General features: G+C 33.6%; 1 protein-coding gene across 10 annotated transcripts in view; it reads left to right on the top strand.

Moving 5' to 3' along the window:
• The window catches only part of SCAPER (S-phase cyclin A associated protein in the ER), a 488,938-nt gene that overhangs the window by 151,001 nt on the left and 311,136 nt on the right, over positions 1-26,801 (top strand). For 9 of the 10 annotated variants that reach the window (XM_081291798.1, XM_081291789.1, XM_081291790.1 and 6 more), the window contains 7 exons: positions 6,336-6,598; positions 9,944-10,171; positions 13,503-13,673; positions 14,358-14,433; positions 14,642-14,759; positions 15,022-15,133; positions 25,951-26,091. In XM_081291798.1, the coding sequence (XP_081147924.1) occupies positions 6,336-6,598; positions 9,944-10,171; positions 13,503-13,673; positions 14,358-14,433; positions 14,642-14,759; positions 15,022-15,133; positions 25,951-26,091 (1,109 nt within the window). The remainder of the gene's footprint in view (positions 1-6,335; positions 6,599-9,943; positions 10,172-13,502; positions 13,674-14,357; positions 14,434-14,641; positions 14,760-15,021; positions 15,134-25,950; positions 26,092-26,801) is intronic. The other variant, XM_081291797.1, reaches the window with a different exon arrangement.

Below are 26,801 nucleotides of genomic sequence, written 5' to 3'. Positions count from 1 at the left end.
TTTATTGTCAGCCTACCTATATCCTCATGTAGAATGAGATTCTTGCACATAGCAAATAGTAGTCCCTCTCGCTTGTGTGGTTTTGCTTTCTACTGTTTCAGTTACTTGCAGTAAACCATATTTACTGAAAATATTACATGGAAAATTCCAGGTATAAGTAATCATGAGTTTAAATTGCATGTTACTATGAGTAGTGTGAAGTAAATTTCCCCCATCCTATTTCATCTTACCCATTAATCCAGTAATCTTTTTGTCCAGCATATCTTATGTTGTGTATGCTACATCTCCATAGGTCAATTAGTAGCTGTCTTTTATCAGATTAACTGTGGCAGTATTGTAGTTCCTGTATTCAGTCTTTAAGTTACTTAATAATGGCCCCAAAGCACAAAAGTATTGATGCTGGCAATTCAGGTATGTCAAAGAGAAGCAATGAAGCAGTTCCTTGAACTTAATAAGAAAGTGGGTGGGTGGGTGGGAAAAATGCAGTACACATACACAATGGAATATTACTCAGACTTAAAAAAGAATGAAATAATTTGCATTTGCAGATAAATGGATGGAAGTAGAGAATATGATGCTAAGTGAAATAAGCCAATCCCCCCAAAACAGAGTCAAATATTTCTCTGATAAGCAGATGCTGATCCATACTGGGGGTTAGGGTAGGGAAGAATGAAGGAACTTTGGATTATGGAGAGGGGAGTGAGGGGAAGGGTGGGGTAGTGGGAATGGGAAAGACTGTAGAATGAGACAGACATTATTATCCTATATATAATACTAGTGTGACTCGGCACTGTGGACAGCCAGAGGAATGAGATGTTATGCTGCATTTGTGTGCAGTGTGTTAAAATGCATTCTACTGTCATGTATAACTAATTAGAACAAATAAAAAAAGAATATTTTATCCATGAAATGATTGGGAAAGAAAAAGTAATTCATGTTAGTTTTATTGTCACATATTAAATTGTAATCTTTACAGCCACAGTGCATGATAAGCCTTTATTTAAGACGGAAAAGGCATTAAACTTTATCATAGTTACGTTTATGAAAAAATAGTATATTTACATGGTTTGGTGCTATCAATAATTTTGGCATCCAGTGAGGACCTTAGAATGTATTTCCTGTTGATAAGGGGACTGCTCTTTAGCTCAGTTCTGTTTTTTCCATAAATACTTGGTCATTTAACTTGGTCATTTAATACCCCAGCCTTGGTCATTTAATTTCTGTATTTTGACACTTATATAATAAGAAATCTTTTCATTTTTAAAATTTTTATTGTTTCTTTTTTTATGCTTTTCTTGTCTTCATATGAATTACTTGAACATTTTTTTATGATTTTTCTTTTGATTTATTTAAAGTGTTTTGGAACACATTTTCTCATAGTTTTCTTAATAGTTGCTTTAGGTATTATATTATACATGAATTATCACACAGTCTGTTTATCTTGACATACCACTGAGTGAAATATAAAAGCCATACTTCTAATTTGTTTCCTTTATTTTTTCTTTTGTACTGGGGATCGAACCCAGGGGTGCTTTATAAGTGAGCCACATCATTACCCCTTTCCCCCATTTAAAATTTTTTTTGAGGCAGGATTGTGTTAAATTGTTGAGGCTGGCCTTGAACTTGAAATTCTTCTTCCTCAACCTGTTGACCATGCCCATCTATGTTCACTCACACATGCTAGGCAAGTGCTTTGCCACTGAACTACAGCCCCAACCCCCCAGCCCTTTTTATTTTAAGACATATTCTTTCTGAGTTTCTTAGGGCCATGCTAAGTTGCTGATGCTGGCTTTGACTTATGATCCTTTTGCCTCAGCCTCCTAAGTTACTGGAATTATAGTTGTGCACCATCACAGCTGGCTCTTGAATTTTAAAATTCTAATTAGTTATACATGAAAGTAGAATGCATTTTTACACATCATACATAAATGGAATATAACTTCTCATTCTTCTTGTTGTACATGTTGTAGAATCACACTTGTTGTGTAATCATATATTATATAGGTTAATAATGTGTGATGCATGCTACTATCCTTCCTCCCTTCACTCCCCTCTGCCTAATCCAAAGTCCCTCTGTTTTTCCTTAGCCCTATCCCCTCCTAATTGTGTATTAGTATCTGCATATCAGAGAAAACATTTGGCCTTTGGTTTTTTGGGAATGGTTTATTTCACTTAGCATGATAGTCTCCAGTTTCAGCCATTTACCAGCAAATGTTATCATTTCATTCTTTTTTAAGGCTGAGTAATATTCCATTGTGTATATATACAACATTTTCTTTATTCATTTATCTGTTGAAGGGCATCTAGGTTGGTTCCATAGTTTAGCTATTGTGAATTGAGCTGCTATAAACATTGATGTAGCTGTGTTACTGTAGTATGTTGATTTTAAGTTCTTTGGGTATATGCCGAAAAGTGAGATAACTGGGTCAAATGGTGGTTCCATTCCAAATTTTCTGAGGAATCTCCATACTGCTTTCCATAGTGGTTGCACCAGTTTGCAATCCCGCCAGCAATATATGAGTGTACCTTTTCCCCACATCCTTGCCAACATTTATTGTTGCTTGTATTCTTGATAATTGTCATTGTGAGTAGAGTGAGATGAAATCTTAGAGTAGTGTTGATTTGCATTTCTCTAATTGCCGGAGATGTTGAACATTTTTTCATATATTTGTTGATCAATTGTATTTCTTCTTCTGTGAAGTGTCTGTTCAGTTCCTTAGCTCATTTATTGAATGGGTTAGTTTTTTTTTGTTAAGTTTTTTTTTGGGGGGGGTAGTGAAAATTGAATTCAGGGATATTCAACCACTGAGCCACATCCCCAGCCCTATTTTTATTTTATTTAGAGACAGGGTCTCACTGAGTTGCTTAGTGCCTTGCTATTGCTAAGGCTGCCTTGGAATTTGCAGTCATTCTGCCTCAGCCTCCTTAGCTGCTGGGTTTATAGGCATGTATCTCTGCACCCAGCTGGTGTTAGTTTTTTGAGTTCTTTATATATCCTGGAGATTAATCTATCTGAGGTGCATGTGGTAAAGATTTTCTCTCATTCTGTAGGCTGTCTCTTCATGTTACTAATTATTTGCTGAGAAGCAGTTTTTTAGTTTCAATTCATCCCATTTATTGATTCTTGATTTTATTTCTTGCACTCTAGGTTTCTTGTTAAGGAAGTCAGGATCCTAAGCCAACATGGTGAAGTTTTGGGCCTACTTTTTCTTCTGTTAGGCATAGGGTTTCTGTTCTAGTGTTTAAATCTTTGATCCACTTTGAATTGAGTTTTGTGCAGGGTCATTCTTTTTTTTAAAATTTTTATTTTTAAAAAAATTTAAAAATTGTTTTAATAGTTGTACATGACAGTAGAATGCATTTTGACACATTGTACAGAAATGGAGCACAAGTTTCTATGGCTATACATAGTACAGAGTCACGCCGCTAGTGTAATTATACATGTATATAGAGTAATAATGTTTGTCTCATTCCACTGTCCTTCCTCTCCCACAGCGCCGCTCCTGCCCTCAGTCCCTTCTGCACAATCCAAAGTTCCTTTTTTCTTCCCCAACTCCCTACCCCCCCATTGTGGATCTTCATCTGCTTATCCCAGAAAACATTCGGTCTTTGTTTTTTTAGGATTGGCTTATTTCACTTAGCAAGATATTCTTCACTACCATCCATTTACCTACAAATGTCATAATTTCATTCTTCTTTAAGCTGCGTAATATTCCATTGGGTATATGTACCATATTTTCCTCATCCATTCATCTGTTGAAGGGCATCTGTTGAATAGTTTAGCTATTGTGAATTGAGCTGCTATAATATTGATATGGCTGTGTCACTGTACATTGATTTTAAGTCCTTTGGGAATAAACTGAGAAGTGGAATAGCTGGGTCAAATGGTAGTTCCATTCTAAGTTTTCTGAGGAATCTCCATACTACTTTCCATAGTGGAAATCTTTAGCACACACACCTCAGATAGAGAACTATTCTTCATGATACATGAAGAAGTCAAAAAACTTAACACCCCCCCAAAAAAAAACCCCCAAATAACTCAATCAATAAATGGGCTAAGGATCTGAACAAGAACTTCACAGAAGAATAAATACAATCGACCAATAAACACATGAAAAGATGTTTATCATCTCTAGCAGTTAGAGAAATGCAATTCAAAACTACTCTAAAATTTCATCTCCAGCCAGAATGGCAATTATCAAAAATACAAGCAAAATAAGTGTTGGCAAGGATGTGGGGGGAAAAGATACACTCACACAGTGCAGGGTCATTCTTTAAGGATAGTTTTCCCTGTGATATATTCTCTTATTTTCCTCTATTTGAAAATGCTTTTATTTCCCTTTTCTGAAGGATATTTTCATCAGATAAAATTCATGATTGGTAATCCTTTCAGTCCTTTAGAAATGTGCCGCTTCCTTCTGTCCTCCATTGTTTAAGATGAGAAATATGCTGTCATTCGAACTGATTTTTTTTGAGAGAGAGAGAGAGAGAGGGGGCGGGGGAATTTTTTTTTTAAAATTTACTTTTTAGTTTTCGGTGGACACAACATCTTTATTTTATTTTTATGTGGTGCTGAGGATCGAATCCAGCATGCCAGGCGAGCGCGCTACCGCTTGAGCCACATCCCCAGCCCAAGAACTGATTTTTTAAGAAATAGGTAATAGTCTTTTCTCCCTGATAGCTATCAATATTTTTTCTTCATCTTTAGTTTCCAAAGGTTTATGATGCTCAGTTTTTATACATTTAATTATTATATGTGTTAGCATGGGCTTCTTTTAGTTTGGGCTGTTTGGAATTTATTTAATTCCTTGAGTTTGTAGTTGTGTTTAGCCATTATTTCTTTAAATACCCTTTCAAACCTTTGCTCTCTTTCTGGGACTTTGTTGACTCAAATATTAACTCTTTGTTATTGTCTCAGATTCTTGAATATGTTCTTGCACTGTGTGACACCTTTCCAACAAAAGAGGGGCCCGGGCTTGCACCACAGTCTTGGCTCTTACTTAGGTCCCTGACTGCCCCATTGACAATACAGAAGGGAGAAGTGGAGGGAGGTCTAACTCATGTCCTTTTGTTGCTGTAAATTGGTTTGGAATCTTAGCTTTCTGCTGGGATCAGGATACTGGAAGTGGAAATATAAGTGCCAATCAAACCTGGCTTCCTCCTCCTTTTCTGCCTCATTAATGGTAATTGCAGCAGAAAGTTAGATTTCTTGGGGGCCCTGCTGATTTGTATGAGAGCCTGAGCAGAATATTGGCTTATTTACTTCACATTTTTTTGTTGATGGTGAATTATATATAATATTGTAAAACTGACATAGTTTTATGATCCCTTATGGTATTTTATTATTGCTGAGATAGAGAAAAGAACTTGGGCCTTAGAGTTATGTCTGGATTCTGAAAGGGGAGGAAGGGTTTTCTTTTCTTTTTTTAAGAACCAGGAGCTTAACCACTGAGCCACATCCTTAGCCCTTTGTATTTTTTATTTTAAGATGGGGACTTTTTATTTTGAGACAGGTAACTAAGTTGCTTAGGACTTCACTAAGTTGCTGAGGGTGGCTTTGAATTTGCAGTCCCCCTGCCTCAGCCTCCTGAGCTGCTGGGATTATAGGCGTGTGCCACCATGCCCAGCTGGAGAGGCAATTTTTGCATAGTTGACAGGAGCATGAAAATCAGAACCAGTGTGCCTAGACTTGTATCTTGGCTTTACCTTTTCTAGGTATATGATCTTAGACCAATTATTTTGGCTTTACCTTTACTAGGTATATGATCTTAGACCAATTATTTTGTTTGTCTTGGTTTCCTTATAGCTAAAATGGGATGATAGTATTGACGTTATGACTTGTGAAGATTAAAAGATTATTATATATAAAGTACTTGGAATTTACATCATTTAAATGCTTATTATTACTTAACAGTTGTATGGCCTTACTTTAGTCTTAATCTGAATCTTAGTTTTGCTGTTCGTAAAAGAGAGTAATTATGTTTATACATATATTAAGATATATATCTTGTGTAATACTTAATGTCTTTTTGCATATTAGTTATACTTAATAGAAATAAAATTGGAAAATATTTCTATTTTTGTAGATTTTGAAATATTTTATCATCTAAAGAAATTTTGAAAAGTCACAAGCCATTCATTAACTTTTGTGAATGAGTATGTAGCAAGGGTATGTAAATATGTAGTGTAAAATATATTTGAATCTTTATAATATGTACAGTACGACATGGAATTATGAAAGTTTTAAATATATGTAATGATTTAAAAATTTTTATGTTGATCTTGTTAAGTAGAAAAACAAAATTATGATTTATTTTCTTCTCTTAATTGCATAGAACGGAAAGATGCTGAAGGGTGGGAAACTGTTCAGAGAGGAAGGCCTGTTCGTTCCCGATCAACAGCAGTGATGCCAAAGGTTTCATTAATAACAGAACTGATAAGGTCAAAGGATGACAGTGATAAGGAAAATGTATGTCTTTTACCTGAGGAAAGTGTACAGAAAGGTGAATTTATTGGAGATGGACCTTGTAATACTATAGAATCTCGGCCTAAAGACTCATTGCACTCTTCTGATCATCCCCTTGCTGAAAGAACCCAGGTAATATATTCTGAAGACTTTTTCTTTTTTACATTATCTTTTTGAAAATGATCTTTATGTCCTGGAATATCTCAAGTTTGTATTTCATCTTTAAAATTTTACGTTGAAAATTTTGAGAACTATAGAAAAGTTTCAAGTGTAGAATAGTGAACTCTCCTCCAGGAAATTGTTTGCTTAGATTTCCAAATTAACATTTAATACATTTTTTTCTTTGCTCTCATTACATGCCACATATATGTTATATACTAAACATTTGAGATTAAAATACAGACATTCATGTTTGAATGTATAGCATGTATTGCATACATATTGTATATATTGAATGTGTACATGCTTTGCATATAGAATATATTTCCAAAGAATAAAGAAATTCTTTATATAACCATATTATAACACTCAGGGAATTTTGATGTTTTTATATAATGTTATCTAATTTATAATTAATGTAAAAATTTTCTTGTGCCAATAACTCCTTTTTAATATATATTTTTTCTCATTCAGGACCAGTCTAAAATAACATAGTATATTTGGTTTTGTTTCTTCAATATTTTTCATTGGGAATAGTTCCTCAGCCCTTGTTTGTTTGTTTGTTTCTTCTTTTTTTTTTTTTAATTGCTACTGGGGATTAAACTAGGGGTGCTTAACCACTGAACCACATCCCCAGCCCTTGTTTCTGATCACATTAAGAGTTAGGAAGAGTAAAGTGCAGGGTTTCTTATACTTTTATTTATTGTTTTTCCTAAATTAGTTTGGCTTATTCCTTTCTGACAGTAACAAAGAGAATGTAATTAGTATCACATTGAGAGACACATGATGGCAATTTGCCCAGGTTTGTTGTTAACTTTCACTAGTTGGTTAAGGTAATGTTTCCCTGCTTCTGGAATATTATTAAAAACCGGTAATGAGATTTTGAGCTTGTTCTACCCCCCCCCCCCCCACCTTTTTTGGCACTTGAGATTGAACCCGGGGTGCTTAAACACTGAGCTACATCCCCAGCCCTTTTAAAATATTTTATTTAGAGACAGGGTCTCACTGAGTTGCTTAGTGCCTTGCTAAATTGCTGGGTCTGGCTTTGAATTTGCTATATACTCCTGCCTCAGCCTCTGGAGCTGCTGGGATTACGGGTTTTCACCACCACTTGAGCTTGTTCTACTTTAACTTCCTACAAATGTTAATATTTGATATAATTTAAAAATTAATAGATTCAATATGTGTTCTATTAGTCTAGTGTTTATTTTACTTATATGAATTCTCATATCTTCTTATGAAGATACATATAAATATATAAGAATATATAAAGAATATATAAATATATAAGAATACATAAAGAATATATAAATATATAAGAATATATAAAGAATATATAAATATATAAGAATATATAAATATATCTATATATTTCCTATATATTTATATATAATATGAATATGTAATATATATAAAAATATATGCATATATATATATATATATGAAGTGGTTTAAATTAATCAGGTGCAAAATAGTTGTAATATTTTCAGTTTAGAATAATATCTACCATCTAAAGTTCTCTTAGGAACAGAAATTTTTTTTTTTTTGTCACTGGAAATGCTCTTCATCTTCCTGGTCTTCTTATCAAATGATGATAATGGCTCTTAATCTTACATTATATTTGATGTGCTATAATTCTAATCTGTGTATGTTTTATGCTCATGTGAGATTGTAGGCTCCTTGGGGACAGTATCTTATGTAGTTTCTTAATTTTTGACTACATGGAACAGAATTCTGGATACATGGTTAAGTAATCAGTTCATATTTGTTGGATGTATCTTTAAGAAACTCTTTAATGGGGAGACACTTCTTGAAGAAATCACTGGTTAATTTTACCTAAGAAATATCTAGCATTTTTGATACAGTACTTTATTTAAGAAATATAATTTGTTACAAAAGTTACTCTTTTTTATATAGTGAATAAGCTTACATGATATTGGGATTTCAGGAATAACATATGTAGAACTTTAGAATTATTCTGCTAAAATGTTTCAGTATAAAAGTTCACTGTTAATGGTGGCCAAATGATGATAATATTTGTTTTTTTCACTGTCATTCTAAAAATAGAATTAGTATATCTATATCTTTTTCAACATTACTTTATAATAATTTAGCTTGGATTTTGTTACATAAATGTATTGAGTTTTTAATAAACAGTTGACTATATTGTAAACATCAGTAATGCTAATATAAATATTGCCAAGAAGATCATAAACCATGGTGACCGACATAAAAATAATGTTGATAACAATATAAACAATGTGATATAATTTAAATAATGTTGATGCTAAAATCAACACTTTGGAACACTAAGTTCTGACCAATAGTAGAATATCCAAAGTAGTTTATAAGACTTGGGTAAGTTTAATATTTGTATAAATAATTAATCAAAACTGGAGGTTTTATGGCCACTGCAGTGTTTATCTAGTGTTTATTTAAGAAGTGATGTGAGTTTTAAATTCACAATTTTAAATTTTAGTTCTTTGACTTGGAGTATAATCAGAAAACAAAATAGTATTCTTTGTTAGGAAATGAAAATAAATGCTTGGTTATGTTTACTGAATTAGAAAGATTTTAAAAAATGCCTTTGTGTTTGACTTAATTCAGAGTTACTATTTTTAATATTATTTTCATATTACTGTTTGTTATGTATTAACTATTCAAGGAAAGGGAAATTGGGAGGATGTCTAAATCTGAAGTATACAAATCACATGATAAGATACTTCATGTTTTTGTTCATGCTTTTTTCTTTTCAATCTGAGAATTCTTAACCATGTACCCTATGGGTCTTCAAAAAAGGTACTTTGAGGTCATGTTAGTATTATCTGAACGGGTCAAGTTTTATAATTTTTTAGTTAAATGCCTCAAAATATATTTTGATAAGAAATGGTTTCAGGATATTTTAAAAATACTGAATACCCTGGAGGTGGTATCAAACCACCTCCAGGAAAGTTCTTGTAAATGCCTTTAGTTGGATGAGTTACATATTCAAAGTGTTATACTTGTAACTAGATTTCTTTGTGAGGGATTTGAAATACTTATCAAGAATTGCCTACTTTTAGAGAATATAATTGCAAATTTTATTGCTTACTTTCTGCACAATACTCAATGTATAGTAGGCATGTAAATAAAATTTGTGCTGCTTAATGGTTTTTCCTTTTGTTGCCCTTGAAGTGTACCAAAAAAAAGATAAATGAGTTGTCTGTCATCTAGGTAAGTTATTTTATACTTGATTAAGTAGAACCAGCTCTTCTAGACTCACACAGTTGGTGAATGTTTTTATTGTCTCTAATTTATTCTGTTAATATGTTTTGTTAGTTCACAGTGAGTACATTGGATGTCAAGAATTCTGGCAGTACTCAGGACAGTTCTGTGCAAACTTCTGAAATACCTGCTGTACACATTGATACAGAGAATGTTTTAGAATCTCAGCAAGTTGTCACACCTCCTTTGCAAACAAATGAAGATAAATTTCCAGCAGAGGAAGCAAGGATAGAAAGTGAAATGGATCCTTCAGATATTTCAAATGTGAGTGCTGCTCACTTGGTAAGAACAACTTATCAGAATTCTGAGTAAATATACTTTAAAGGCCTAAACCCCAATAATAATAACTTGTATTGTTTATTACTTTGTATTTTACAAAGCATTTTATATATATTATTTATTTTTAACATTTTTTATATTACTCTTTTGATGTAGTTAGGATTCTTGATTTATACAGGAAGAAAAGGAGACTAAGAGAGTAAAAAAACTTGTTCAAAATAATTTATTTTATATGTTAGTTAACCAATGCATTGTAGCCCAAGGTTGAGAAACTAAACCTAGCATTCATGTCCCTTGCTTGTTCTGCGTTTGATCCTTAGCATTGCTGCAGCAGTAACAACAACAACCAAAAAAAAAAAAAAAAAAAAAAAAAAGGTGGGGGGAGGGATAGAGAAACTATCCTTAATCCTGTAATCTTATAAGGACAAAGTCTTCTGTGTAATATCTGGCATTCTGATAGATGAAATATTTTGCCTGTGGGACTTATTTAAAATTTTTTTCTTTACAGAATAATTTAAACAGCTGGTCTTTAAGATAAAAATTTATTTACCATCTCTATTGCAGAATCTTTAAAAATGAATTGGTTATATTTAGGTTTATGTTGAAAGATTTCCTATTTCTGCCCATCTCTTCCTATTGCTCATTTTAGTATTAAGATAGTTGACTCTGTGGATGATCCAGAATACATCAAAGAAGTTTCATAATTTTGTATAAATGAAATCTCATAATCTTGATTGGCTTATTTTACTCAGCATAATCATTTTGAGGTTCATCCATGTATTGTTCATTAATAGTTCATGCTTTTCATCACCTTTAGTAGTATTGTGTTGTATACATGTAACAGAATATGCTTGTTCATTCATTTAATTCCCCCAACCAAGAGCCATTTGAGTTGCTTGTAGCTTTTTTTTACTACAACTTTAAAATGATATGAATATTTGTGAATACATCCTTGTTTTAAATGTTTGCATTTCTCTTGGGAATATACCTAGGTCACTTTTCATTGATAGTATTATTCAGGTCTCTCATAAAACTGTTAATTTTCTGTTTACTTGTTCTGTCAGTTTAGAGAAGGATTTTGAAAACTCTGTAATTCTAGATCTGTATTTTTTTAAAATATTTTTTTAGTTGTAGTTGGACATGCCACCTTTATTTTATTTATTCATTATTTTTTATGTGGTACTGAGGATTGAACCCAGGGCTTTGCATATGCTAGGCGAGCACTCTACCGCTGAGCCCCAGCCCCAACCCCCGGCTCCGTATTTTTAAAGCAAATTTATTGAGTTACAGTTGACCCAACATAATGGTTCAACAAATTGACCTAACATATAGTTCATCAATTTAAAGCTTATAATTACATGTTTTTTAGTATCTTCGTAGAGTTGTGCACCCATCCCTATAATTAGTTGTAGAGAATTTGTATCACTTCAAAAAGAAATTGTTTACTACCTGTCATTCCCACCCCCACCCTCCCAACCCTACACTACTGCTAATCTGTTTTCTATATATCTTGTCTGTTTTGAATATTTTGTAGAAATGAAATTCAGTTTATGGGTCTTTGTGAAAGATCATTTACCATGTTTTAAAGGTTCAACCATGTTCTAGCCTTAGTAATTTATTCTTTTTTATAATTAAATAGTATCGTTTTTTAAACAATATTTTTTTAGTGGTCAATGGACCTTTATTTTATCATGGTGCTGAGAATGGAATCCAGGGCCTCACACATGTTAGGCAAGCACCCTGCCACTGAGCCACAACCCCAGCCCTTAAATAGTATCTTATTGTATGGATAACACCAAATTCTGTTTATCTGTTGGTGGACATTTAGGTGTTTCTTTTATTTGGCTATTAGCTATAATGACTAATGCATTTTAAATATTTGCAAACAAGTTTTTAAGTGCACATACATTTTTATTTCTCTTGGATATGTATCTAGGAGAATTGCTGGGTCATATAAACTTTATGCTTAAATTTTTGAGGACTTATCAGACTATTTTCCAAAGTGGTTACATGATTTTACAGTGTCATTTGGTTTATTTACTTTAGCAGTTCTGTCATTTTTGTCCCATATATTTTTAAGTTGGTAATTTCTTAGGACTATTTTGTTTTTAGCTCTGTTAAGTTTTTAGGGCTATTTTTTCTTTCTCATGAAGTTGACCCATTTATTACTATGAAATAATCTTTTATACCTGGTTATACTTTTTGCTATGAAATCTGTGATATTAATTCATAAGTATTCTTTTTTTTCCCAATAATACTTTGGTGTTCTTTTAATTAATTAGATTTTTTACTTGCATGTGTATTTAAAAAAATTTTTTTTGGTTGTTAACAGATGTTTATTTAATTTATTTATATATGGTGCTGAGAATGGAACCCAGTGCCTCATATATGCTAGGCAAGTACACTACCACTGAGCTACAACCCAGACCTGTAATCTGTATCTTAATGTTTAAATTAGGCTTCTTATAGGAAACATTTTTGGGTCTTGCTCTTTATCCATTTTGACAATCTGTACCCATTAATTGGGGTATTTAGACTATTTACATGTAATAGAATTATTGATATGGTTTGTTCAAATCTATAGTCTTATGAATTGTTTTTCATTTGACCTATAGTCTTTGTTCTCTGTTTTCTAGAATGTCATTTTAATATTCTTTACTGGCTTATTAACATAACTCTTGGCTTTGTTATTTCAGTATTTGCTGTAGGGTCTACAATATATATCTTAAGCTTCTCATTGTTATTACTTGATCATTGAATCATATTATTTGTAATTATTCTAATGCATTTTTTTAAAGTAAGAGTACAATTCTTTTAAAAGCATGAATAAAAACAGAATTCCTTCTGGGTGAAAGAGGACCTTATAGGGACTACCGTCTTCTAATGTATTTTCACATTAGGTATATATGTGTTCATAGTATATCATCAATAGTATAGCATTTATTCATTCAATGTTTCCATTTAGAAGACTATTTGATATTTAATCTGTAACTGTTTTGAATTTTGACATTGAAATGAAATTCATACTTTGTCATTAATAATGCCTGTTATTTATATAACTTTACAGTTTCTCATACACAGCTGTCTGATAAAGAAGGTAAGTCATGGATTATTGTTCCATTTTATGGAATAATAAATGTGCTCTTCATTTTAAGAAACTTCTGAATTACACAGCTAGCAAGTGGTTGAGCCTGTATTGGATCAAGATTTATGATTGTAGATCCATTTTTATTATTCAGTGTGTACTATTGATTTCATGATTATAAGATTAAGAAAGATGTGATTATTTAACTTTTCAGTCCAGTGATTCTCACGTTTATTTTTAACTTTATAGTCCATGGCAGAAGTCCTTGCAAAAAAAGAAGAGCTAGCAGATCGTCTAGAAAAGGCCAATGAAGAAGCCATTGCTAGTGCTATTGCTGAAGAAGAACAGTTAACTAGAGAAATTGAAGCTGAAGAAAACAATGATATTAACATTGAAACAGACAATGACAGTGATTTTTCTGTGAGCTTTTATAATTTTTAACATAATTTTTGAATTATATACAGAAGTAAAATTCTTAGGACCAGAAAGGCTTTGAGTTAATACAGCCCTACTTGACCGTTGCTAAATATTTTCTTATGGGGATACAACTTCCACGTTAAAAGTTGTTATTCTCATTTTACAAATCAAGACTTTGAGTCTTAAAGAAAGTAAAATCTCAACCTTACCCAAATAGTCATTTATACTGACGAAGAATCTAAGGTTTTTACATGTTGTATTCTTCAAACAAGTAGCAAATGATGCACTGCAGTGCTGTTACTCAGTGCTCAGGTTAAAGAAGTGAATTTGTTAAAGAATAAAAGTAACCATCAGTTTTATATTTCACATATTTTTGTGCTGTTTAATGCCCAACAAAGACTCTTATGCTCTGCTAATGTGTGCTTTGTATGTTATGTCAGTGTTGATTTTGTAATAGTATAATGTCAGTATGTTCCTTTTGTCTTTATTAATGATTAGTAACTTGTTAAAATGTATAGTCTATGATATTTTAATTTGGTAATTATTGTGACTATACAAAGTATGTACCATTTTCGTGATTTCAAAGTCTTACTTCAGTGAAATATATTAAGAAACGGTAGAAAAATTTCACGTATATGTTTATATAAATTGTGTTTGAAAATTTGTTTTTCTTTCCTTGCATTTTAGGCCAGCATGGGCAGTGGGAGTGTATCTTTCTGTGGTATGTCTATGGATTGGAATGATGTTCTTGCAGATTATGAAGGTATTATCTGTGTGTGCGTTTGTCTCTGTGTATATTTGATGTGTAGGTACAATGGGATATAATAAGTTATTTTATTATGTGCGGTTTCTGTGTAAAATAAATAATTTGAGGTAGGAATGCTATAGACTTTTAAAACTTTGTTTTAAAATATTGGTTTTAGAGAACCATGTGGTTAAAGGGTAACAGTGGTTTGCTTTTTTCTGAACAGCTCGTGAGTCTTGGCGCCAAAATACATCCTGGGGGGATATTGTAGAAGAGGAACCTGCTAGACCTCCAGGGCATGGAATTCACATGCATGAAAAACTTTCCTCACCATCTCGTAAAAGGTCTGGCCTTTGAAAATTAATTTGAAATGTTTCACAGAAGGGAAACCAGCTGCTCTTAACTATTAAATAGAGTTGCTTATGACCTTTTTGGGCACATTACTTTAGGACAGTTCCAGATCCATTGAAAAGTGATAATAGTTTCCTGAAATGCTAGTCCAAATTGAGTTTTGTATACTTTAAGACCTTTGAAGTCTAAAGAACACTATTTTTGGCCTCATCATGTAAACATTTGTGTCTCTTGTTCTTTTGTTTACATTAATAGAACAATTGCAGAATCTAAGAAGAAACATGAAGAGAAACAAATGAAAGCACAGCAGCTAAGGGAGAAGTTGCGTGAAGAAAAAACATTAAAGCTTCAGAAATTATTAGAAAGGGTAAGTTTTTATTTTTAGGAAAGTGTGATAGTCTTAAGTTGGTGGGCATATTTTCAAATAGACTATTTTTTGATCTCAGAGGAGCTAAACAAACCATAAAAATAATTATATTCTCTAGGATATAAAGGCATTTCTCTCTGAATTCCATAAGGTTATCTTTTTTTTTTTTAAAGAATGTATTTTTCCTACACTGAATTTTTCTTTTCTAAACTATCTCATAAATTGATATTTTGAAGGGTTGGCATGGATTTGTGAAGCTAAACTTTGTCTCTTGCCATTTTCATTGCAAGGTATCCTTGTGTAGTCTGGTCCAAAGTGTATAATCATGTTGTAGGACAGTTTTGAGGTTAAGGTTATTAGTTTTTTTTTTTTTTTAATGTATGGCTGTTTGTGGCCAGCTCTGTACTTGCTGTTGGCTTTAATTTTTAATATTATGAATGTGCCCATGACCAGCCTCTGTCACAGGGGAGCAAGCTGCCACCCTTGCCCCTAGTTATTGTAACTATGTATACATGTGCTGCTGGTGGTATAGGTGGCATGCAAATGGTCCATCCTGCTGTATGTGTGCATGCAGGCAAACACTGGAGCTGTGCATGTTGGTAGCTCTGCCCAGGCCCCTACCACCACCTGCCCCAACCTTCAACTACTCAGATGTGTTCACGGCTTAACAGAAAACTGTTACCGAGAATCTCAGTAGCCTTTGAGGTACTGCAAGTACCTGGCAGTTTTTGCAACTGGGGAACACAACAGTTACTGACGTCTTTAATACCAGCATTTGAACTGCCATACCAGCACACAGTTCTGGACTCAAGAGGTGCTGTACACCTCTGTGCATGGTGTTCCATGCACCACTAGGCCTGGTGCAGCAAACACTCCCCTGTTTGCCTTCTTACTGTTGTCAGTGGCCCCATAACCCCCTACCCCAGCTTATGGTCTTTTCTTACCAAAGCTGGTCCATAAAGTCTACACAAGACTGCTGCTTCAGATGCACAGGAAGCAAGGCAGGGATATAAAGGACATGAAATCAAAATTAGGAAAACTATCAAAAGAACACAATAAATTTCCCGTAACTGACTTTAAATACATGCAGATCCACAAATTTCCTGATAAAGAATTCCAAATAATCATTCTGTGGTAATTTGGCAAACTACAAGAGAACACAGATAATTATAAAAATTAGGGAAACAATACAAGAACAGAAGAAGTTCAAGAAAGAAGGCATAAAAAAAGAAATTCTATATCTCAAAAATTCAGTGACTGGATTAAGAAATGCAATAGAGAGCTTCAATAGCAGACTTGATGAAGCACAAGAAAAAAATCAGAATCCAAAGAGATCATTTGAAACATAAGTAAGAGGAGGGAACAAAAAAATGAAGAAAAGTTATTGAAATTATGTGAAACCATTATCAAACCATATATGCATCATAAAATTACGAAGGAGAGAAAGGGACAAAAAGCTTTTTAAAAGAAATAACTAAAAATTTCTAGATGTCCATAGAACACCAGACAGGTTAAAGATAAGTCTACACCAGCTGGGTGCAGTGACATATGCCTGTAATCTCAGTTATGCAGGAAAGTAAAGCAGAAGCATCGCAAGTTTGAGGCTATCCTTGGCAACTTTTCTATTACCCCCCCTCCAATCTACACCCAGACTCATTAATTATAACTAAACTATGAAAACTCAAAGAATTTTGAAACAAGTAAGAGAAGCACCTTGTCACACACAAGAGAACCCCCTCACCAAAACAGTAACTGAATTTTTCAACAGAAACCTTACAGACCTGGAGGCCATGAGACAACATATTCAAAATGCTGAAAGAAGCTGCCAACTATAATTACTATGCCCTGTAAAGCTAACCTTTAAAATTTGGGGAAGATTAAGTCTTCCAGACATTAAACTCTGAAGGAGTTTATCACCACTAGATATGCCTTAGGAGAAATGCTTAACAGAATTCTTAAAATGAAATTGAAAACATGATAAACAGCAATGTGAAAACATGTAAAAGGGGCTGTGGCTGTGTATCAGTGGTAGTGCACTTGCCTGGCATATGTGAGGCACTGGGTTCATTTTTCAGCACCACATATAAGTAAATAACAACTAAAAAAATATTTTAAAAAAAGAATAAATTTTAATATTTGGGGTAAATATATTGTGAAATACAGAACTTAACACTAAAATGGTGCACGAATAGTAACTCCAGTTTGAAAATTAAAGGACAAAAGTATCAAGAATAACCTAAATGACAAAAATTTGGTAGTGGATTTACAAGTAAAAAGTGGTTAACTCCGACTGTAAGACACAAAGTGTGTTTTTAGGTAAAAGTATAGTTTTTGTTTGCAGTTGAACTTAGGTTTTGCTTTGATAGTCATAGCCCATCAAAGACATTAAAGGTAAAGAAAAACGAACCATTACGAGAGCAAAAACAGTAAAATAAGACTGCAGTGGAGAAAGACAATAGAACTGCCAAACAGAAAAAGTGTCACACAATGGCAATATGAGTTTGTACCAATTAATACATAACTTCAAATGTAAATGTATTAAATTATCCTATCAGAACGCCCGGCACAGTGATATGTGCCTATAGTGCCAGCAGCACAGGAGGCAAAAGCTTGTTTGCAGGTTGGAGACCAGCCTGTGCAACTTAGGAGATCTTGTCTTCAAACAAAAAATAAACAAGATTTGGCACATGACTCAGTAGTTTCTCTGGGTTTAATTCCCAGTAACAATCAGCACAACAAAGAAGCATAGTAGTGGCTGGGTGTGGTGGTACATGCCTGTAATCTTAGTGGCTCTGGAGACTGAGACTGAGGTGGATTGCAAGTTCAAGGCCAGCCTCAGCAATTTAGTGTGGCCCTAAGCAATTTAATGAGACCCTGGCTCCAAATAAAAAATAAAAAGGACTGGGGATGTAGCTCAGTGGTAAATTGTCCCTAGGTAAATTCCCAGTATCCTTTTTGCCCCCACCCACATCCCCTAAAAAGCATAGAGTGCCTGAATAAAAAAAAAATAAGACCCAGTCATATGCTGTCTATATGAGACTCATTCTAGATTTAAAAACACACATACACTGGATGTGAAGGGACAGAACAAAGATATTACATTCAAATTTTAACCAAAAATTAGTGGCCAAACTTTTGTTAGACAACATAGACTTTAAGTCAAAAAGTGTCACTAGAGAGAAAAGTCATTGAATAAATGATAAAAGAGTTAATTCAAGACATAAAACTATATTTGCACCCAACATCAAAGTATATAAATATATAAAATAAATATTAACAGATCTGAAATGAGGAATTAATAGCAGTACAGTAACAGTAAATGACTTCAAGCCCCAATTTCAACAATGGAATATTCAGTTGAAAAATCAATACGGAAATAGCCAGTTTAGTTACACTTACACTGAATAGACATATACAGAGTTTTCCACCCAAAAGTAGCAGAGTACTTATTCTTTTCAAGTGCACATGGAACATTCTCCAGGATCGATCACACGTTTTGTCACAAAACAAGTCTTGAGCGGTTTAAGAAGATCATACCAAGTATGTTCACAGACCACATGGAATCAGCCTAGAAATCATTGACAAAAAGAAAACATGAAAATTAACAAAAACATGGAAGCTAAACACTACACTGTTGAACAACTAGTAAAAGAGAAAATCAATAGAGAACTTAAGTAATACTTTGGAGCATATGAAAAAACCAATACTGAAATTTGTGAGATGTTGTAAAAGTAAGTATTAAGAGGAACATTTATGAAGATGAATGTCTACATTTAAAAAATAGCTAAGTCTCAAAAAAGCAACCTCATTTTCCAACTAGAGAATCTAGAAAAAGAAGAGGAAACTATACACAAAATTAGTAAATGGTTGGAAAAATAAAGTGGAGGAAATGAAATGTACAAAAAATAAACGAAACTGAGTCGTTTATTTAAAGATAATATAGCAAGTTTGAAAAGAGTAAAGGGTTCATTTGTAATGCTCATTGGAGCATTATATTTATACATAGTAGTTAGGTTCATTTTGAGAAAATCATACATGCATGGATTTGATTCAGTCCCTGTTTTCCCCCTTTCCCCTCTTCTCCTCTCTTCTCCTGTTCTCTTTCCTCTACTCTATTGATCTTCCTTTCACTTATTTATTTTAATTTCTACTTATATATAAAGGTGATAAACCCCATGTTATATTTATATATGCACATAATGTGTTTTTGCTCATTCACTCCCTTTCTTATTCCCCTCTCTCCTTTCAATCTCCTTCTTCTACTCTGCTGATATTATGTATATCTTTATGATATTTGATCAGCTCCTCCTTCTTTCCCTTATTTTGCTCTAGCTTCCACATATGAGAGAAAGCATTCACCCATGATTTTCTGAGACCGACTTATTTTACTTAGTATGATGTTTTCCATTTTCATCCATTTACCAGCAAATGCCATTATTTCATTCTTCTTTATGGCGGAATTAAGCTCCATGTGTATATATACCACATTTTCTTTTTCTTTTTTTTTTTGAGAGAGAGAGAATTTTTTTTTAATATTTATTTTTTAGTTTTCGGTGGGCACAACATCTTTTTTTTTTTTTTTTGTATGTGATGCTGAGGATCAAACCCGGCACCTCACGCATGCCAGGCGAGCGCACTACCTCTTGAGCCACATTCCTCAGCCCTATATGACATTTTCTTAATCCATTCATCTATTGATGGGCATCTGGGCTGATTTCATAATTTGGTATTGTGAATTGTGCTGCTTTAAACATTGAGGTGGCTGTATTGCTGTAGTATGGTGATTTGAGTTCTTTTTGATAAACATTGAGGAGTGTTGACAGCAGGGTCATATGATGGCTCCATTCCAAGGTTTTTGCTACTGCTTTCCAGAGTGGTTATACCAGTCTTCATTGACACCTTATGAGAAAAAAGTGGCTTGATTTTACTGTGGTGGTCAAAACTGTTGGCAGGGATGGATTTTCATTCTTTAATATTTAGTTTTGGCTCTATAACATTTGGATCAAAGTCTAGGGGTTGTTAAGTTCAGTGTTTTTGTGTTTCTCACTTAGCTGCCCACTGGGTGTAGTAGCTCTCAGCTTCCAGTTTCCCAGTATGGAATGGGATAGACTGGGGAGTGATGTCAAATTGTGTAGTCCTTTAGTGGAGGTGATATAGAGTTCTAAATTGAAAGTTCCAGTAGTTGAAATTTTGTCTTGGTTGACCTTTGGAACTTGTCTCTTGGATATTTGGGATTTAATCCATCCCCTGTATTGCTGGGAATATTCAGGTCTCAGCTGGATGTCTGGATGTCTGCATCTCTGGGGCCTCCAGTAAAATTCACTTTTAGGATGTAAGGAACAACCCTTCATAATTTTCACCTTCACCACTATGGTTATGAACTACCAGGTATCCACAATGTAGTATGGATGCTCCTGTGTGGCCACTTTAGGTGTCTTCCTAATAACTCTTGTGGGGTGCCAGCAACAAAGGGAGCTTTCCCGCCCTTGGTATCTGGTGTCTCTGTGAGCCAGGTATAATTTCCTTTCTGCCTATTTCAGTCACTCTGGTTGAAGTTTACTCAAGACGTCATAAAATGTGACTGCTGGCTTCTTCTTTTGTGAATTCCTGGTCTTATGTCTCTGCTTGCTGCTGTGCAGCATTTATAGATAGTTCCTGGGCCATAGTAATTTTCCGGGTCAGCAGTCTTGGTTTCCTCAGAACTATTGCCCCAGGTGCCTGAAAAATTTTTTCGTTGGTTTTTGCTGAACCCCACTCCTCACTGACTCTGTATTTATTAAAATCAGCTTCCCTCTGTAATCCATAGTTTCTCCCAAGCCAAATTTTTGTGTTTTTTTTTTTGGTTAACCACCAAGCTATCTCTGCCTATGCCCCTCAGTGGCTGCTGCTGCTGCCACTAGCTAAGTTGGCGCATCTCTAATGTATTATTTATTACATTCTGTTTGAAGTTTCTAACTTTGTGTGTCTCTGTGGTTTCTTTTACTGTCTAGTTTTAAGTTTAACTGAATCCTCTTAGCTACGCACTTGACGAGAAAGAGTCTGTTGGGTTTGTAAGTCTGGTACTAAGAAACTGCTAGGAAGTGTATCCTTCCTCTAATCTGTCATCTTACTTCCTTGAGTGGCTTTTTTTTGGAGAAAAAATCAAGAAGATCTTCACTATATTTATGAAGAAATAAGATATTCGAAATTGGAATGGATGTAACCATGTATGACAAAAATTTTTAAAAAATGATAAGGACTATTATGAACATTTATGTGTCACTGTGAAAAATAAGTTCATTTTCTTTATAAATCATCTTGTTTCTGGTGTTCTGTTATGGAGGCACAAAACAGACGAAGACATTCATACATGAAAAATCCATAGCTAATATCATGATTGAATGGGAAAAAATGAAAAATTTCGATGAAATACTTGGTAAAAGGCAAGAATATAGTTTTGGTAAAGTTTTAAGTTATAGAAGCAACATGCAAAAATCAGTGGGGTGTTTATACATTTACAATCAGCTATCTATAAGGAAAATTATTGAAAGAATCCAGTATTTTCATTAGCAACAGAACAAACAGAATACTTGGTAATGAAATAAGATGAAAGATTGGTAAATCAAAATTGTAAAACATTGATGAAAGAAAATATAGAAGACACAAGTAAATGGAAAGACATCTGATGTTTGTGAACTGGAAGAACTACAGTGTCCCTACTACCCTAAGTACAATCACTGTTAGAATCACAGTGGCTTTTTTACTTTTTTACAAATAGAGAAAACAATTCTAAAATTCAAATAGAACCACAAAAGACCACACAGAATCCAAGTAATTTTGAGCAACACAAACAAAGGCTGGAGGCATTACTTTTAATGACTTTATATTACAAAGGTATAATAATATGAATATTACTGAACTTTAGTATAAAATTCTGCTATTTGTTTTACTATGTGTAGAGCTAGAGGGCATTAAGCTACGTGAAACAAGACACAGAAAAAGAAATACTGACTGATCTTGCTTATATGTTGAATCTAAATTAGTTGAATTCATAGGAAAAAAATTTAGGATTATGCTTGCCAGGGGCTAGTGGGAGAGAAAATGGGGTAATGTTGGCCAAGGGTACAAAGTTTGTTATACAAGAATGAGTAATTTCTGAAGGTGTAATATATAGCTTCATGACTATAGTTAACAAAATGAAAAACAAAACACCAAAGGAAAAGTTTGGTTTATTCTTGGAATGTGAAGATCTTTTTCATTAGAAAATATATTCATGCAGTGTGATATAAATCTAAAAGAGTTTTTAAAAAGCCATCATTTTCAACTATAACTAAAAAAGGTGATCAGGTTTGAATAAGTGGGGTACTAATTATTTATAGAAGACAGTCTGAGTATTTAGAGCAGGGTAGAAACTGATCAATGTGATATAGTGGGTGTAAAGAACCTGGGCTTTGGAGAAGGCTGACCCAATTCTGATCGTGATATTACCTTGTAATCCCGATGTTTTAGGTAAGATACTGAAAATAGCATTTCTAGCTTCTTTTCTTACCTTTTCAAAAAAATATATTTTTAATAGATGGACACAATACCTTTATTTTAGTCATTTATTTTTATGTGTGCTAGGCAAGTGCTCTACTACTGAGCTACAACCCCAGCCCTACATTTCTAGTTTCTATATCTATAAAATGAATTTTATAGTGATTAACTTGTTATGATTCTTAAATGAGGCAAGTATGTGAAATAGTAGCATAGAACAGGTATAGATGATCACTATTATTGTTACTGCCAATTGGCAGATGTAGATGAGTACTATGTTAGTTATCTATGCTGTATTACAAATGAGCCCAAAATTTAGTGTCTTTATTTTATTTTATTTTTTTTTATGTGGTGCTGAGGATTGAACCCAGTACCTCACACATGCTAGGCAAGTGTTGTACCTCTGAGCCACAATCGCAGCCCCCAAATTTAGTGTCTCAAAACAGGAAATGTTTATTAGCTCACAGTTTGTGCTAGGAGCGGACTGCTTAGTGATTCTTGCTTGGGGTCTCTTGGGTAGTTGCATTCAGGCTTTCATTCAGGGCAGTAGTGATCTGGGGTGGAATGATCCACTTCCAAACTCACTCATGCACTTATTTGCAGGCCTCACTTTCTCTTTTGCTATTGACTAGAACTCTCATTTTCTTGTCAGGTGGCCTTTATATAGTTTAGAAATCTTTGTGACATGGCTGGTAGTTTCCCTATAGAAAGAGTCAGAGATGGGGAGAGGGGGGGAAGGGTGATAGCACAAAAGAGTTGATAAAATGGAAGCTATACTTCACTGTTACTATTTTTTTTTGCACGGGGGGGGGGTCATCATCCTGATACATTGAGGGCAGAGATTATGCAAGAATCTTTTTAAAAAAGTTTTTTAATTGGTGCATCATAATTTGACATCATAGTGGGATTTGTTGTTACATATTTGTACACAAACAGAATGTAATATGGTCAGTTACTTCCCAGCACTTCCCCTTTCCCACTCTTCTTACCTCCCCTTGTTCTTCTTCATTTACTTTACTTATCTCCTTTCTATTTTTATTAGATCTTCCCTCGCCTACCCTTTTTTTCCTTTTTTCTTTCTAACTTCCACACATGACCCTTAGCTTTCTGAGTCTGGCTTAGTTCACTTACAAAAAGCTCTCAAGTTTTATCCATTTCCCAGTAAATGACATAGTTCTTCTTTATGGCTTAATGAAACATTATTGTGTACATATACTACACTTTTTTGTTTGTTTGTTTTGGAGGCACCAAGGATTGAACTCAAGGCCTCATGCCTGCTAGACAAGTACTCTGCTACTGAGGTACATCCTGGCCCAATATACCACATTACCTTTAATCCATTCATTTGTTGATGGACAGCTATGCTGGTTCTATAATTTGGCTGTTGTGAATTGTGCTGTTGTAAATATGGGCATGCATGTATTATTATAGTATGCTGATTTAAATTCTTTTGATAAATACCAGGATATGGTATACTTGGGTCATATGATAGTTTCTTTCTACTCTTGAGGAATGTTTATACTGATTTCTATTTTGGTCATACTAATTTATAGTCCCACTAATAGTGTTCCTTTCTCCCACATCCTCTATGCAAGGATCTTAATACCAAGTGGCTTTGATCATTGGGAACTATCTTGGAGATTGTATGCTATAAATATCTAACAATGTGACAAAGGTTGTGTGATCACTATATTGCAGTTATAAGTGAACTCCTTTGTTATGGAGTACTACCATGCATACTAATCATAAGATTTGCATTATTGAGATATAATTCGGCCAAATGATATGAATATTTATAAAAATGAACTAGGTAACATTATATTCTACTTAGTAGTCAAATTTTGTTGTAAGTTGAAGAAAATTTTATGATTTTCCTTTTTACCTGAATCTTAATAATTATTCGTTCAGAATGAATAGATCAGATATAAAAATCAGTCTCCATATTTTGGGGTTCTATAAGAGTTACTATGTTACTTCATTTTTAGCTTAAGTTTACACTGTAAAACAACCATATTTCTTCTCACTATGTTATTTATTATAAGCAAAAGTATGTAATATATTTTCTGATAAAATATGATCTTCAGTTATTCATGTATACAAATTATAGATTACTGGAATGAATTGTACATGATTTTAGAGGTTTTCTGGTTTAATTCTCTTATCTATGTAGGTGTTCCTTAATTAATTACAATGGTAAGTTCCACCTTCCATTTGTATGATGGGTTATTGTTTTTAGCACTGTTCTACATATATGGATTCATCTAATCTCTACCGTAACAGGACAGATATTGACCTCCAATTTATAGGGTGTAAAAACTCAATCTTGGAGAGGGTGAGTGTTGTTTTTAGTGGCACATGACCAATAATTTGCAGAACTAAGGTTTTGAGGACCGTCTTTTGTCTTCTAGTGATGTTACTGCATTTTTATGTGATTGAACACATAATTATTTAGATAAAATTCAACTGGAATGTTAGTTTTTTCCAACTCAAGATTTTTTCCAGCTGATGATTTTCTATAATTTATCCTCATTGGTACTGAATCTTATTTCCTGGATCACAGAACAAGTCTTTTATTTCTGTATATGGCTTTAAGGAATTAAAGGCAGACTTCCCCCCGCCCCCCGTGTTTTGTTTTGTTTTGTCTTTTGTTGTGCTGGGTATTGAACCCAGGGCCTCCTATATACTAGGCAAGGATTTATCACTGAACCACACCCCCAGTCCTAAAGGTACTTACTCTGTCTATGTTGACTCCATGGGCAAAACCCTCTCTGTTCCTTCAGAGAATAATTTGAATGCAAATATTGTGATTTTTTTTTCAGATTTCTTTTCGTTTTCTAATCTCTGAAGTTACGTATTTCTTTTGATTCTTTATATTATAGAAATATTAAGGCTTATGAACATAATATGCACTTTGTTCATTTTAGTCTTGGTGAATTACAATAATAACCAAAAATATTTCTGGAGAGTCATGTCTGATGCACTGTTCTGAGACTTTTATATATACTAACTTAATCTTCAAAATAACCATATGAGATAGGTACTATTTTTATTATTTCATTCTTATAGACACGATAATTGAGACCCAGGTTAAAAATGTTGCCTAGGTTTCAGAGCTAAGTGGCCAAGGTAGATTATGGACACTGGGAGTCTGGCTTTATATTTTGTGTCCTTAATCCTTATTCATGCTCCTGCATATCCTTCCAGGTTTAGACTGTGTATTTTATAGACTATTTAACTATTTGCACTTCTGTTGAGCTACTGTGGATTTTGAAATTAAAGATGTGATAATTTTCCACACATAGGAGAAGGATGTTCGAAAGTGGAAGGAAGAATTACTAGATCAACGACGTAGGATGATGGAAGAAAAATTACTTCATGCTGAATTTAAACGAGAGGTGCAGTTACAAGCAATTGTGAAAAAAGCACAAGAAGAAGAAGCTAAGGTATAGGATAGTTGCTTTATACAGTTAATTAGCTAAGTACCCTTTTCAGTTGTTTATAGTAATAGAAGTTAATATTTATCAAGTGTTTATTCTGTACCAGAATAATAGGACATTTTACTGGCTCACTTAAAATTTACTAGGTACAATGTCTTGCTTTATCCTTACTATAATTCTACAAGCCATATATTTTTATAGCTCTATTGAGATACAATTGACAGAGAAAAAGCAGCACATATGTAAAGTATTCATTTTGATGACATTTTGACATGTTTATGTCCCTGAAACTATCAGTACAATGGACATAATAAATAATTCCTCTTTGTAATTCATTCCTTTGTCCGACTCTGTTAGCAAGCAATTTCTGATCTGCTTTCTATCACCGTAGATGTTTGTATTTCCTAGAATTTTATATGAATGGAATCATACAGCATACACTTTCCTCTGGCTTTTTTCACTCAGCATAACTATTTGAATTTCATCTGCTTTTTGTGTATCTCTGGTTCTTTCCTTTTCATTGCCAAGAAACATACCATTGTATGGAAATGTCATAATTTGTTAATCCAGTTACCTATTGATGAAAGTCTTCTCAGTTTTTATCTTTACAAGTATAACTGCTATGAGCATTCATTTGCAACTCTTTTTGCAGATGTATTTTTCTTTTTCTTTTGTAGATACCTAGGAGTGCATTGGAAGAGTTATGATAGGTCATG

Source organism: Spermophilus citellus (genome assembly GCF_964194105.1).
Source record: "Spermophilus citellus genome assembly, chromosome: 4".
Classification (NCBI taxonomy): Eukaryota; Metazoa; Chordata; class Mammalia; order Rodentia; family Sciuridae; genus Spermophilus; species Spermophilus citellus.
Note: the sequence above shows the minus strand (reverse complement) of the source record. Positions and strands in the feature narration are given on the sequence as shown.